General features: G+C 40.1%; 1 protein-coding gene across 2 annotated transcripts in view; it reads left to right on the top strand.

The window, feature by feature from the left end:
• Window positions 1-15834, top strand: part of N4BP1 (NEDD4 binding protein 1) — a 65641-nt gene that overhangs the window by 31786 nt on the left and 18021 nt on the right. For both annotated transcript variants that reach the window (XM_053582105.1, XM_053582106.1), the window contains exon 2: window positions 12393-14083. In XM_053582105.1, the coding sequence (XP_053438080.1) occupies window positions 12393-14083 (1691 nt within the window). The remainder of the gene's footprint in view (window positions 1-12392; window positions 14084-15834) is intronic.

Here is a 15834-nt window from a genome sequence, read left to right as displayed (position 1 = left end):
AGTGACCAGCACATAGAGAATATTTGGTAAAATTTTTAAAGAAATTTCATAATGAATATTTTGTAAATAAAGGTACATTTATCTACAATTTCCATTTCCTTTATGTGTAGTGACTTCAGGGATAACTTTTGGGACACCCTGTATTATTAAAGATAGTCAGATAGAGACTTATTTTAGATTTGTAGATTAATGATGTTAAAAAGGTTGTTTTTGCTGAGATTTATATGCTTCTAATTCATGTATATGCCATAGGGCTTGTGTTAATATCTAGAAGTCTAATCATTCTTTCATTTCTCTTAGAGGACTACTGGTGTCAACTACTGTTCAGTTACTTGGTAATTCATGGAAGTAAGTCATTAATGAAAAAAGTGACTCTGCATCTCAAAGGATAATTTCTTGTGGGACACACACACAGCCAGGTTTTGTGCTTGTGAAGCAATGATGAGCTTTTTGTACAGTCCTTTCCCAAACTATGCAGGTAATCCTGCAATGTTAGTTGTAGTTGTAGTACTAGGACTGTAGGTGGGAGCCACCTCGCCCGGCCTGATGTCATTCTTTTGTGTGTCATGTTCCCATCTTGTCCCCAGGGTTTCTCTCCAGGGTCTTTGTCAGTAATCACATTTAGGTGTTCTCAAAAGTTGTGATTTTCTCACTAATTTTGCACAAGGTCTTATGTAGTTTAGTTTGATGAAATTATTTTGTGTTATTTATAAATTGCTATTCTGTTTTATTGGAATGCCAGCTATTTGGATTTGATATATCCTAGGTAGATTTTTTTTTTTTTTTTTTTTTTGTAGAGACAGAGTCTCACTTTATGGCCCTCTGTAGAGTGCCATGGCCTCACACAGCTCACAGCAACCTCCAACTCCTGGGCTTAAGCCATTCTCTTGCCTCAGCCTCCCGAGTAGCTGGGACTACAGGCGCCCGCCACAATGCCCGTCTATTTTTTGGTTGCAGTTTGGCGGGGGCCGGGTTTGAACCCGCCACCCTCGGTATATGGGGCCGGCGCCTTACCGACTGAGCCACAGGCGCCGCCCTATCCTAGGTAGATTTTTAAGGTACTTTTAGAAAGATGCTTCCACTTGTCTTTCAGTTCTTCTGTTGACTCTTATTTTGGTCATTATTTCTTAATGTGCCTGTGCTCCAATTATTTCTTTCCTTTTCCTTCCTTCTTCTGCTTCCCTCTTCTCCTTCCCTTCCCTTCTTTTAGCATCCTGATTCCTGTTTTGTGAGTTCACTATAATCCTGTATCTGTTTGAAACTTTTAAAATTTTGTCTAAGTTTTTCTTTTGTATGCTACATTAACTAGTTTCTTCCAGTTCTCTTTACTTTGTATTCCACTTTATTGATTTATATTTATGCTGTTCTTCCAACATGGATGTTTTTGTGTTTCATACTAAATCAGAAAAGCTCCATGTCTGGGCAGATCTGTTGATAGCTAAATTTTACCTTGGGTAGATTAGGGAATTAGCCCCTCTTTGAGAGAGTATTTGTGTTGAAAGTCTTTATCTGGAGAAGAAATTTCTTCTATGGAGCTTGACTAATTGCTGCCAGCAGCCCTCTGAGGAAATGGGATCGACTTTTCCTTATTGAAGTGGCCACACAGTATTTGACTCATATGAATCGAACCATACACTTACCATGTCAGGCAGGCAGCATTACGTATGTTAACAGACAGCAGGAGAGGTTAAGAAAAAGTAAGCACTTTTTACTCTGTCGATTTTAAATACAACTGTAAAACCCGGACAGGATGCATAGAGCAGCTAGCTATGTGAGGACTCTGAGGAGTAAATAGTAGTAGGTTGAATTGGAAAAGAAGAGGAGGATTCAGAATACCACCAAAATGAGTGAGTTTACCATTTCTTCCCCTGTTATCCTCCAGAACTGAGTACAACACAGTTCAACCTAGAAATGGAAATAGCTACCAAGGCACAGAAAGAGCAACAAGAGAAACCTCCTGGTTTGGCTCAGGAGACAGAAAAGGGAACACCAAAACCAAAAATCCCTGGTGTTTTCTTATTTTCTTCACTCTAATTCCATCCCTCAAACAAAATTCTGGGGGAAGAGAACCTTTCTTCTCATTGGTAGAGTTGTGGAGCCCCACTTTCTATTGTTTTTTCTTTCTTTATGTCCTCTGGCTGGACCCAGGCCCAGCTGCAGAAGTACAAGGCAGAGTGGATAATCAAAGGCCCAGCCCAAAAGAAGAGCCCCAGGAAACCAGAAAGCACCCAGTCTGGCAGAGGGAGAGAAGCTCAGGAAAGTGAGCCGGAAATTTTGTGATCTCCTAGGCTCACCCCCTGCATGGAACTGTTTCTAATCAGGTCTAATAAGAAAAGCTTCTGAGAGCTAAACTAACAAAAAAGACTACCATTCAAGTCCCAGAATGGCCATATGGTGGCATACATGTGGGGCAGCTACAAATAGCATCGTAGAGGCTTTGAAAACTGAACTGACATTGAAACCACAGCTCACAGAAGACAGATTGTATCTTGCAGCCATAATTTAATTAGGTCAGCTCTCTTCTAAAGCAAAGGTGTCAACATTCATAGGATTTAAATGAGACCCAGTCTCATGACATAATATTTGTAAATAGATACAATACAAAATTACTTGGTGTATGAAGAACTAGGAAATTTTCCGTTCTTATGGGAAAAGACAGCAGACACCAGTGCTGAAATGACACAGATGTTGGAATTATCTGACAAAGAGTAAAATATTTATTATGAAAACACTACAACAGGCAATCACAAATACTCTAGAAACCAGTAGAAAAGTTAAAAGTTTTAAGAAAGAAATAGAACATAGAAAAACCAAATGGCAAAGTAAAAATAGAAAAATCTAGTAACCTAAATAAAAACCCACTAAATTGACTCAGTTTTAAGAGGCTGGGCACCATAGCTCACGCCTATAATCATAGCACTATGGGAGGCCAAGGCAGGTGGATTGCTTGAGCTGAGTAATTCGAGACCAGACTGAACAAGAGTGAGACCCTGTCTCTAATAAAATAGCTAAGCATTGTGGCAGGTGCCTGTAGTCCAAGCTACTAGGGAGGCTGAGGCAAGAGGATCACTTGAGCCCAAGAGTTTCAGATTGCTGTGAGCTATGATGCCACAGCACTCTACCCAGGGTGACAAAATGAGACTCTGTCTTGAAGAAAAAGAAAATAAAAAAATTTAATCTGAACCTTGGATGGGGGTTGAGAAGTAGAGAAAGTGTTGAAAACTACCAAACTTGGCAAAAGATAAAGAAAATACGAAACCTTAAGAAAAGAAATAGCAGAAGATATTAACAAATGGAAAAATAGACCATGCTAATGGCTGGGAAGAATCAACATTGCTAAAATGTCTATACTTCCAAAGTAATCTACAGATTCAGTGCCATCCCCATTAAAATGCCAACACCATACTTTGTAGATTTGGAAAAAATAATTCTTCGTTTTGTATGGAACCAGAAAAAAATCCCATATAGCCAAGGCAATTCTTAGTAATAAAAACAAAGCTGGGGGACATCAGCCAACCAGACTTTAGACTGTACGATAGGCCATAGTGATCAAAACAGCATGGTATTGGCACAAAAATAGAGACATAGGCATTTGGAACCAAATAGAAAACTGTGAAATGAAAGTAACAATGTATAGTGACCTAATCTTCGATAAACCAAAACAAGCAACACAGGGGAAAGAATCTCTATTCAATAAATGGTGCTGGAAGAACTGAATAACCACAAATAAAAGTCCACATCTTTCCCTACTCACTAAAATTGCTTCAAGATGGATAAAAGATTTAAATTTAAGACATGAAACAATAAAAATCCTTGAAGAAAGTGTAGAGGGAAACACTTGAAGTTACCAAACTGGGAAAGTTATCAAACTGGAAAACTTTATGAAGAAGACTTCAGTGGCAATTCCAACAACAACAAAAATAAACAAATGGTACTTAATTAAATTGAATAGTTCTGTACAGCTAAGGAGACAAAAACCAAAGCAAATAGACAACTATCAGAATGAGAAGATATTTGCATATTATGAATCCAACAAAAGCTTAATAACTAGGATCTACAGAGAACTCAAATTTACATTACAAAGCCGACAGTCCCTTCTATCAATGGGCAAAAGAGATGAATAGAACCTTCTCTAAAGAAGATAAGACAAATGGTTAACGTAAGAAAAAATGCTCATAATTCCTAATTATCAGAGAAATGCAAATCAGAACCACCCTAAGATGTCACCTAACCCCAATGACAATGGCCCACATCACAAAATTTCAAAGCTACAGATGCTGGCATAAATGTGGAGAGAAGGGAACACTTTTACACTGCTAGGGGGACTGCAAACTAATTCAACCTTTTTGGAAGGAAGTATAGAGAATTCTCAAAGTAGACCTCCCATTTGATCCTGCAATCTCATTACTGGGCATCCACCCAGAAGAAAAAGAATCCTTTTATCATAAGGACATTTGCAGTAGACTGTTTATCGCAGCTCAATTTACAATCGCCAAATTGTGGAAACAACCTAAATGTCTACCAATCCAGGAATGGATTAACTTGCTGAAAATAGAGATTTTACATCTTTTGTATTAATCTGAATGGTGTTGAAACACATTCTTCTTAGTAAAGCATCACAAGAATGGAGAAGCAAGAATGCAATGTCCTCAATTCTGATATGAGGACAATTGATGACCTAGTACATGGGGTGGGGGAAGGGAGGCAGGCAGAAGGAGGGAGGGGGTGGGGGGAGTCACACACCTCTTGGAGGCAGGACACAATTATTAGAGGGACTTGACCTAACAAATGCACCTAACCAGTGTAACCTGGTTCTCTGTACCCTCAATGAATCCTCAAGAATAAAAAATAATGATAAAGTGACTATGATTTATCATCAGAAATCATGGGGGAAAGTGATAAAAGAACTGTTAGCCTAGAATTCTCTATCCAGTGAAATTATTCTTCAAGAATGAAAGTGAAATAAAACATTCTCAGTTAAAAATGAAAGCAAAATCATTGTCGGTCTGGTCCAATAGAATTTCTGAAGGAAGTTCTTCAGACAGAAGTGGTAAATATCTGGGTAAATGTAATAGGTTACTTTTTCCTCTTGAGTTCTTTAAAGTGAGTTTGATCATTGAAATAAAGAATGATAACTTGGTCTGATGTGATTTCAAATGTATGTAAATAATGAATGAGACAATGATAACAAAGTGAAAAAAGAAAAGTACCAAGGGTAAAGAAACTTACATGATGATATTCTAAAATTTGTACCAGTGAGGTTTGAATTTATTGAGGTGATTGAGTGACAGTACAGAGAGATAAATGCCATTGAAAGAAGAATTGTTACTTACATTTTCCAAGAGAAGGGAACTTGCCATACCATGCAGGGCCACAGAGGAAGCATCAGAGTTTGGTCAGGAGACAGAAGCAAGGGGACAGCATAGGCAGCCAGAAACTACTGGGGTTTCCATGAAAAAGGTAAGGCAGGGCGTATTAAACAGCTTACGATTGTGTAGTCTGAGTACTTCCAGCAGGCTTTATGGGGACTATCACTCCTTGTCTGGTACCTGGCCTTACTTAGGTTGATTTACAGTAGGGAAATATAGGCCTAGTACAAGTTAGATGAGGAGCTGAGTGGGGGCAGGGCATCGGATCTGGCAGTCTACACATGAAAGGCACGCACCAGACAAGCTCTCCACCACTCCTCAAGTTAGCTAGCCCTGGAGGGAGTCTTCCTGGAATCTTCCTCCAGGTCTCAAAGGCCTGCAGAAATGTGAGACATCGTAAGATACATAAAGCCCAGAAGGAGACAGAACCAGGAAGGAAAACCGTCCAGTTCCTCATGAATACAAATGCTAAAGATGTGTGAATTCTTGACAAAATTTTTGCCAGTAGAATTCAACAATATATAAAAGAATTACACATAGTGATTATTCAAGGGATACAAGGCTGGTTTAGTAGTCAAAAATCAAGTCTAACCCACCATATTAACAGGTTTAGATCAATTGATGTAATAAAACATTTTACAAATTCCAACTCCCGTTCTCATGTTCCTAGAATACTGTAACTTCCTCAATGTGATGACATCTACAGATACAGTAAAAATATGGTATAATTAAATAAAAAGACCATCTACAATCTCCATTTAATATTCTTCATGGTGAAAGACTGAATGAGTTTACTTTTAGATCAAGAGCATGACAAGTGTGTCAGCTCTCACCATGCTCTTCAACATAGAGCTGGACTTTCTAGCCACTGCAGTAAAGTAAGAAAATAAAAATAAAAGCAGTATAAATGAGAAAAGAAATACTTGTTGATAATGTAATTGTCCATATAGAAATTCATAGGAAACTATACAAAAATGTCTTTGAACTAGCAATAAGTGAATTCAGGAAGGTTGTAGGTGATCAACATATAAAAATCAATTGTATACTATCAATGAACATGGGAATCAAAATTTAAAATCCAATACCATTTACAATCACTCAGAAAAATGAAATTCTTAATTATAAATCTAGCAAAACATGTACAGGACTTGTATGTTCAAAATTTAAAATGCTAATGAAAAAGAAAGCAAAGAAAGCTTAGCTTTTTTCTTTCAGAACCAGTTACCGGTTATCTGCTTCAGCTCGGGGCTATTTCCTAGGACAGTTACAAAAGGTCACATTCTTATGGTAGGGGGCGAGGGGTGCTGCTACATATCTGGTCCCCCCCCTTTTTGGATTTGGTAGTACTTTCCTTCATTACCATCTTAACCATTTGTAAGTGTACAGTTCTGTAGTCTTAAGTACATTCACACCATGGTACAACCATCTCCATCTTCCATCTCCAGAATGCTTTTCATCTTGCAAAACTGAGACTTTATACTCATTAAATAATAACTTTCCATTCTCTCCTCCTGTCAGCCACTGGTAACTATCGTTTTATTTTTTGTCTTTATGCATTTGACTACTCTAGGTACCTGATCTAAATAGTATACAGTCATATACAGTATTTATCCTTTGGTGAGTAGCTTATTTCAATTAGTACAAAAATGTCTTCAAAGTCCATCCATATGGTGGACAGTATATGTGAGAATTTCTTTCCTTTTTAAGGGTGAATAATATTCCATTGTATGTATAAACCCCATTTTGTTTATCCGTTCACCCACCGATGAACACTTGAGTTGCTTTTACGTTTTGTCTATTGTGAATAAGACACGTGAGTTTTGCATCAGGCAGAACTGAGTTTGAAGGTCAGTTTTGTTAACTTCCTATTTGGGGAAGTTAATCTTCGGGAGTCTCAGATTTCTTAGATGTAAAAAGTGATGATATTATCTTCCCTTTAGGATTTTTAAGGTCAACGAATGAGATGAAATATGTGACGTGGCTGGTTTGCATACCTGACAATGAGTAGGTGCTCACTGCATGCCAGGAAGCTACGGGGTCATTCAAGCATCTCCTACCTGTTATGGCTTTGTGTTGTTAGTTCCTTTTTTAAAAATCTAAGGCAGTTCTATTAAAAAAAAAAAAAAGAAAGCAAAGAAAAATCTAAATAAAGAGAGAGACATACCAGGTTCATGGATCAAAAGACGACTCAGGAGATGTCTGTTACCATCATATTTAAGTCAGTTCCTGACACACAGTTGTCAGCACAATTGCTGACATATTTCCAGCAAGACAATAATATTTTACAGACTATAATTCTAAAATTTATGTGGAAAGGCAAAAGAATTAGAATAACTAAAACAATTTTTTTTTTTTATTATTTTCTTTTTTTTTTTTTTCTGGCTGGGGCTGGGTTTGAACCTGCCACCTCTGGCATATGGGACCAGCGCCCTACTCCTTGAGCCACAGGCGCTGCCCACAATTTTTTAAAGAATAATTAAGCGGGAACGGTCACTACTCAATTTTAAGACATGTAATCACAGCAATCAAAATGGTATGAGACTGGTGAAAAGGTAGTTATATAAATTGGTGGACTAGAATAAGAACCAGAAGTAGGGCCAGCTGATTTTTGATAGAGATGCACTTAACATGGTGGAAGGATAACTCCTCAGGAAGTGGTGCTAGAGCAATTTGATATGCATAGCAAAAACAACGTCAACCTAAATTACTCAAAATGGGTCATAGATTTAAATATAAAGCTTACAGAATAATTTTCAGGACCTATGACTTGGTGAAGAAAATGGGCACAGTGGCTCACACCTGTGGTCCTGGCACTGGGGGGGGGTGGGGAGGGGAGGGCGAGGTGGGTGGATTGCCTGGGCTTGGGAGATCAGAACCAGCCTGAGCAAGAACAAGACCCCATCTCTACGAAAAATAGAACAAAAATTAAAAACGTGTCACAGAATACCCTGTGACAATACTGGGAAAACAAAACTACCAGCTAAGAGAAAATACCTGCAGATTGTACATATCTGGGAAAAAAACTCTCAAAACTCAATAGTAGGGCAGCGCCTGTGGCTCAGTGAGTAGGGTGCCGGCCCCATATGCCGAGGGTGGCGGGTTCGGACCCATCCCCGGCCAAACTGCAACAGAAAAATAGCCGGGCATTGTGGCGCATGCCTGTGGTCCCAGCTGCTTGGGAGGCTGAGGCAAGAGAATCGCGTAAGCCCAAGAGTTAGAGGTTGCTGTGAGCCGTCTGACACCATGGCACTCTACCCGAGGGCGGTACAGTGAGACTCTGTCTCTACAAAAAGAAACTCAATAGTAAAATGCAGACAGTTCAATTAGAAAATGAACAAAAGGGGGCGGTGCCTGTGGCTCAAGGAGTAGGGTGCCAGTCCCATATGCCGGAGGTGGCAGGTTCAAACCTAGCCCCGGCCAAAAACCAAAAAAAAAAAAATGGACAAAAGGAAAACACAGACATTTTGTTGAAGAGGGCGTGTAGATAAGCACGCATGCACCATATGACCCAGCAGTTGCTCCCCTGGACATTTATCTTTGAGAGATGAAAACTTGAGTTCACATAAAAACCCACACATGATTGTTTCTATCAGTTTTTTTTTTGTTTGTTTGTTTTTTTGTAGAGACATAGAGTCTTACTGTACCGCCCTCGGGTAGAGTGCCATGGCGTCACATGGCTCACAGCAACCTCTAACTCCTGGGCTTACGCGATTCTCTTGCCTCAGCCTCCCGAGCAGCTGGGACTACAGGAGCCCGCCACAACGCCTGGCTATTTTTTTGTTGCAGTTCGGCCGGGGCTGGGTTTGAACCTGCCACCCTCGGCATATGGGGCTGGCACCCTACTCACTGAGCCACAGGCAACGCCCATTTTTTTTTTTGGAGGCAGAGCCTGTCACCCTGGGTTAGAGGGCTGTAACATCACAGCTCACAGCAACCTCCAACTCCTGGGCTTAAGCAATTCTCTTGCCTCAGCCTCCCAAGGAGCTGGGACTACAGGTGCCCACCAGAATGCCCTATTTTTTTCTTCTTTTTTTTTTTTTTGAAGTGGGGGGAGTTGTAGTTGTCATTGTTGTTTGGCAGGCCCTGGCTGGATTCAAGCCCACCACCTCTGGTGTATGTGGCTGGTGCTTTAGCCACTTGAGCTACAGGTGCCAAGCCAGTAGCTTTATTTTGTAATAGTACCAAGTAGGAACTCGGTAGTGTATGGTTAAAAAAATGGTTCATACGTACTAAAACATACTGCGTTGAGTATATGCCAACCTCAGAAGTCACATGTTATATAATTTAGTGTGTGTAAAATTCTAGAAGTTGCGAAGTGGTAAAGATAGTGGTTGCGAGGCGCTACAGATGGAAGGTGTGGGTGATCAAGCATGATTATAAAGGAGTATTGAGAAGGAAGTATTTGTGGCAATGGGATAGTTCTGTGTCTTGACTGAGATGGTAGTTTCACAAAGCCACTTGATAAAGTGGCACAGAACCATGTAACACAATGTTTCAATGTAAATATCCTGACTTTGATACTATAATAATTAATGAGATGATGAGAGGATACCAGATGAGGGGCACACAGCATCTTTATGTACTAGTTTTGCAACTTCTTGTGAACCTATCATTATTTCAAAGTAGAATGTTAAAAAAAAAAAAATAAACCTTAAAGTCAGAATCTTAATGCAGCATAATTTCAAAGAAGTGATAGCTAGATGTTGCCCCTTGGAAGATCTTAAGTGATAAGCAGTGTCTAACACTGCTGAGCATTCACAAAAAGGGGATGGTAGGTTACTTTGTGTTTAACTGAATTGAGGTGTTGACAAAAATAGCAGACTGTCCTATCACCAGTTATCTCCACGCTTCTTCAGGACACAGACACTTCAGGTGCATTCAGAAGGACATGAGGCAGCAAAGAAATCATGGTTGAACACCATACTGCTTAGGTTGCACTTTTGCTCTGTGACATATTTAGTTCCAGATGATGGATGCACAAGGAATAGGTGTGCACATACTTGAATATCAACTCTAACTTAAAAGAAGTATGCCCTTCTGCATAGCAAGTGGAATCTTACAAAGCCTCTAGCTGGTGCTGCACAGGTGAAACTTCTAAATGACATTGTTTTGGGTAATTTTATTTCCAAAATTTTATTTATTTATTTATTTATGTTTGTTTGTTTGTTTTGCAGTTTTTTGGCCAGTGCCAGGTTTGAACCCGCCACCTCCGGTATATGGGGCCAGTGCCCTACTCCTTGAGCCACAGGTGCCACCCTACCATTCTAATTTTATAGATCAGATATCACAAGGCTCATTTCTTACAAAAGTCTGTCCAGAACATTTTTGCTGATTTAACTGTGTTGTTAGTATTTAGTGACCATTTACTTTGTGCAAGACACTATTATCAGGACTTGCATATTTGTTATCTCTTTGAATTCCTTCAAAACCCCTGCAATTGCACTATATTTATCTCTTTTATAGTTGGAGAAACTGAACTTAGAAGGACTAGGTAATTTGAACCATTTAATGTCTGGAATTTGAGACTGAGACACTGACTTGAGAGCCAGAGTTATTAACAGATGTGTCCCTGTGTGTGTATTATGTGTGCACGTGTGCGTGCTTGCTCGAGTCACACTTCTACCTCCAGTAACAACCTGATTGTTAAAGAATCCAGTCCCGTTCTTGCTGCTTACTGGCTTCCTTTAGTGCCAGTGTCTGAAAACATCAGTAATGCTCACTCAGCATTCTCTAGTTCTGTTAGTTTTGCATTTAATTTAAACAGTCTGGTCTTAATTATACAGGTATATCCAACCAGCTAGAAAAAAAGGTTTTTTGTTAAATCTTAATCTTTCTAAATGCCTTCAAGAAATGTGGGAACCAAGTATTTTTTGTTGCATTTGAAAACCAAGGGTGGGGGCGGCGCCTGTGGCTCAGTTGGTGGGGCGCCGGCCCCATATACCGAGGGTGGCGGGTTCAGACCCGGCCCCCGCCAAACTGCAACCAAGAAATAGCCGGGCTTTGTGGCGGGCGCCTGTAGTCCCAGCTGCTCGGGAGGCTGAGGCAAGAGAATCGCTTGGGCCCAGGAGTTGGAGGTTGCTGTGAGCTGTGTGAGGCCACGGCACTCTACCGAGGGCCGTAAAGTGAGACTCTGTCTCTACAAAAAAAAAAAAAAGAAAACCAAGGGTGGTAATAATGAAGCAAAAATCAAGGCTTATTCTCCAGTAAATCATTTAATTTGACTGTCTTACCTCTTGATTGTGTTGTGCTATAACAGTGTTACCGTAGGTGCTTGGTCTCGGGGATTTGAAGAATAAACCCGTGGACCACAGATCAGTGGTAAGATAGGATTTTATTAGAAAGGAATACAGAAGGAGTAAAAAGCACCAGAGCTTCTGGCAAAGGGAAAGACCCAATTGGGAAGTCTCTACATGGGCTCTTTGTCTAGGGGTATTAGGTCTTGAGAATCACACTTGGCCAGGACTTGGCAAATGGAAACACATTTTCAACATTATCGATGAATGAATGCAGTCCCTCCAGCTCAGGGCAAAAGGTCAGGGCTTTCCCTTCATGAAATTGCCCAGGCCTAAGAAAACTGGGGTTCCCTGTCCGGCCTTGAATGGGGGAAGCCTGTATCGATAGTAACCGATAGCAAGCAAAGATATTTCTTTTTCATAGATATTTTTAAAAATCCATTTCTGTGGGCGGCGCCTGTGGCTCAGTCGGTAAGGCGCCGGCCCCATATACCGAGGGTGGCGGGTTCAAACCCGGCCCCTGCCAAACTGCAACCAAAAAATAGCTGGGCGTTGTGGCGGGCACCTGTAGTCCCAGCTACTTGGGAGGCTGAGGCAAGAGAATGGCTTAAGCCCAGGAGTTGGAGGTTGCTGTGAGCTGTGTGAGGCCACCGCACTCTACCGAGGGCCATAAAGTGAGACTCTGTCTCTACAAAAAAAAAAAATCCATTTCTGTAATGACATATATAACTTAATTTGTGCTGTAAGGAGTTTTTGTAAATTGATTTAATTTCTTATCTTCTCTTTATAGGAATACATTAAAGGAATCTGTGAACCTGAACTAGAAGAAAGAGAATGTTACCCCAAGGCCATGCACTGCATTTTTGTTGGAGCAGAGAGCCTGTTTCTGAAGAGCTTGATTCAGGATACATGTGCTGACCTCTGCATTCTGGACATTGGCCTGCTTGGCATCAGAGGCAGTGCTGAGGCTGTGGTCATGGCTAGAAGTCACATTCAACAGTTTGTAAAGCTTTTTGAGAATAATGAGAACTTACCCAGCAGTCAGAAAGAATCAGAGGTGAAAAGGGAATTCAGACAATTTGTTGAAGCCCGTGCAGACAATTATACAATGGATTTGTTGATTTTGCCCACTTCCTTGAAAAAAGAACTTTTGACACTCACCCAAGGTGAGGAGAGTCTCTTTGAAACAGGAGATGATAATGTTATTGAAATTAGAGATTCTCAACAAGCAGAGGTTACGCAGAATGCTGCCACAGGGCTGAATGTTTCCAGAGATGAAATTGTTTTGCAGGAAGATACAAGAAATAAAGCTGGGACTCCTGTGTCTGAGCTTACAAAACAAATGGACATAGTCTTTTCTAGTACACCAGATGTGCTTTGTGTTCCGGTAAATGGCCTCACCCCAGATGAAGAAGTGCTTTCCAAGGACAGAGTTTGTCACAAAAGGAGATTTTCTGATTCTGAAGAAAGACATACCAAGAAGCAGTTTTCTCTGGAAAATGTTCCAGAGGGGGAGCTTTTACCTGAGGGTAAGACATCAGCTGGAAATGTAATCACTGGCCAATCTGAGTCTTCTACCGTTTCTGAAAATTTAAGTCTAGATGTAAAAGACACTACTGAGGAAATGGAATACAACATCCTCGTAAACTTTTTTAAAACCATGGGCTATTCCCAAGAAATTGTTGAAAAGGTTATTAGAGAATATGGGCCATCTACTGAACCATTATTGCTCTTAGAAGAAATTGAAAAAGAAAATAAAAGGTTCCAAGAAGACAGAGAATTTTCACCTAGTACTGTGTATTCAGAGACCAGCAAAACCAAAAATAAAGGTTTTTGTAGCATTGTAAATGAGCTTACAACAGATTCAACTCCAAAGAAGACACAGACTCTCACACAGCAAAATACAGGAGAAAAATGTTCTCAGTTGCCATTCAAAGTAGAAGTTAAACCATGTACCTCAAATTGCAAAATTAATACTGTTAGAACAGTGCCAATAGAACAGAAACGTGAAATCTGGGCTTCAAACCGGAACTATGTTTGTAACGTAGACCTTGAAACTGATGGCCTTCCACCTTCTGTTGCCCCATCAAGTCCCAAAGAAGTCAATTTTGTTTCAAGGGGAGCTTCGAATCACCAGCCCAGAAGTCCAGCTTTTCCTGAAAATGGTTTGCAACATCAGGCAGAACCCCTGCTTCCAAATACTATGAAATCTCCCTGTGAAAAACATTCAGGATGTTGTAGCTCTCCTCAGGCTAAGCCAAATTGTCTATCCCTTATTCCACCAATGCCGCTGCCCCAGCAATCACCTTCAGTTATGGACACAAAGTTGGCAGGACCTTCTGATTATATTGATTCCTCAGTTACAGGGGTTCAGAGGTTTCGAGATACTCTAAAAGTACCATACAAACTGGAATTAAAAAATGAACCAGGAAGAACAGATTTGAAGCACATTGTTATAGATGGGAGCAATGTTGCAATTACGTAAGTCCACTTTGCAGATAATTTTATAGTTTTAAATAGGACTTAAGCAGTGTCTATGAATTATATATGTATGTGATAACTACTTTATACATACCTATAATTGATCTTTAACCTTACCTGGGGGGAAAACCAACTGGTTGAAAAGGTTTGCATCCCATCTTCTGGAGTCATAAACTTTGTTTAATCCTGCTGAACTTCTATATCTAAGGGCAAGAGATGATAGAAAATTTATCTTTTCACATTACAGCCGGGGGTGGGTTTGAACCCACCACCTCCGGCAAATGGGGCCAGCGCCCTACTCCTCTGAGCCACAGGCACTGCCCAAAACCATTAGATTTTCAGTGAAGATGGGGAACTTCAAGTAAAAAAGGCATTTTTTCCTGTGTTATACTGGAATATGCCTGTTCTGTAGCCAAGAGTATGCAGTGGTAATAGGTTAAATGTACTTATGTTGATAGAGCAATATCAATTTCCTTTGTAAGAAAATCAGTCAGTTTGAATTTCACTGTGGGCCTCTGCTCTTACTGAAAGTGCATAATACTTGTTTTTAGTAAAAGGGTTGAACCATTATTTGTATGTACCCTATCTTTGAACCCCTCTTAGCATTTTGATTCATACCTGTGGCGTGGGATTGGTTTTTTTCTGTAAGGGGTACTTTAGTATTGCTAAGAATAGTGTGAGAGACAGTCTGCACTCGGCCATGGACCAGCTGTTTGATTTGTAGTCACTTAATCCTTCTGAGTTTCAGTTGCTACGGTCTGTTGCCTTTGACCTTAAGATCATTTTTATCATGCCATTTGAACAACTGCCAGGTAAAGTTCGCCTTCATTTTCTGAAAACCAGTCACCCTGTTGTTAAAAGAAAAACTTTAGACAAATTAAATTTGGCAGACTTTATGTCAGCAAAGAATGATTTATGAATCAAGCAGGCAGGACCCTGCACCAGGAGAGGTTCAAAGCCCCACCCAGCAATGTGGGCAGGCAGTATTTATAGACAGAAGAAGGAAGGGGCTGCACAAACTGCTTGATTGGTTACAGCTCTGGATTCACCTTCTTTGGGCAAGGTCTCATATTTTTCAACCTGTGATTGGCTGGGACAAGAGTATATACTCTTGTTAGGTTATAGTTTGTTTGACTGTTAAGTCAGGCCGCAGTTTGCTATGTTTGAACTCAAGATAGATACCATTTGTGAATTTTTATTGTGTATTTTTATTAGAACTTCTGAATTCATAAGATAATATAATGATTATCCCCATGAGCTCGTCACCCAGCTTCACTAGTTAACTTGTGACCAATCTTGTTTCAACCATACCCTCACCTCCTGCCTTACTCCCCTATTACAGTAGAACATCTGTAAGCTGACCACCCAAGGAACTGGAACAAACTGGTCAACCTATAGAGATGGTGACCATAGGGACTAGGCCTCCTATGCTGATGCATAATTGTGGTGCATGTCCAGTCTATGAAAATTAGGTCAACTTAAGGAAGTTGTCATTGTAGGGAAGTGGTCAGCTATGGAAGGTCTACCATATTTTGAAGGAAATCTCAATATATTATTTCATCTATAAATATTTTAATATGTATTAAAAAAGGAAAAAGGAAATCTAGCATTTCAGATGTTAGTTTTAAAGATAGACTAAAAATGTAGAATATGCTTGTCTTCATTTCCAAGTAACACTGTTTATTGTCATTTCACTTTGCTTTTTTGGCAGCCCTATTGGGGGAAACCCAGCAAATGACCCATAGCTGCAT

The sequence above is a fragment of the Nycticebus coucang genome, chromosome 2 (genome assembly GCF_027406575.1).
Source record: "Nycticebus coucang isolate mNycCou1 chromosome 2, mNycCou1.pri, whole genome shotgun sequence".
NCBI lineage: Eukaryota > Metazoa > Chordata > Mammalia > Primates > Lorisidae > Nycticebus > Nycticebus coucang.
The sequence above is the reverse complement of the archived record's forward strand: the minus strand, read 5'-3'. Positions and strand labels throughout refer to the sequence as shown.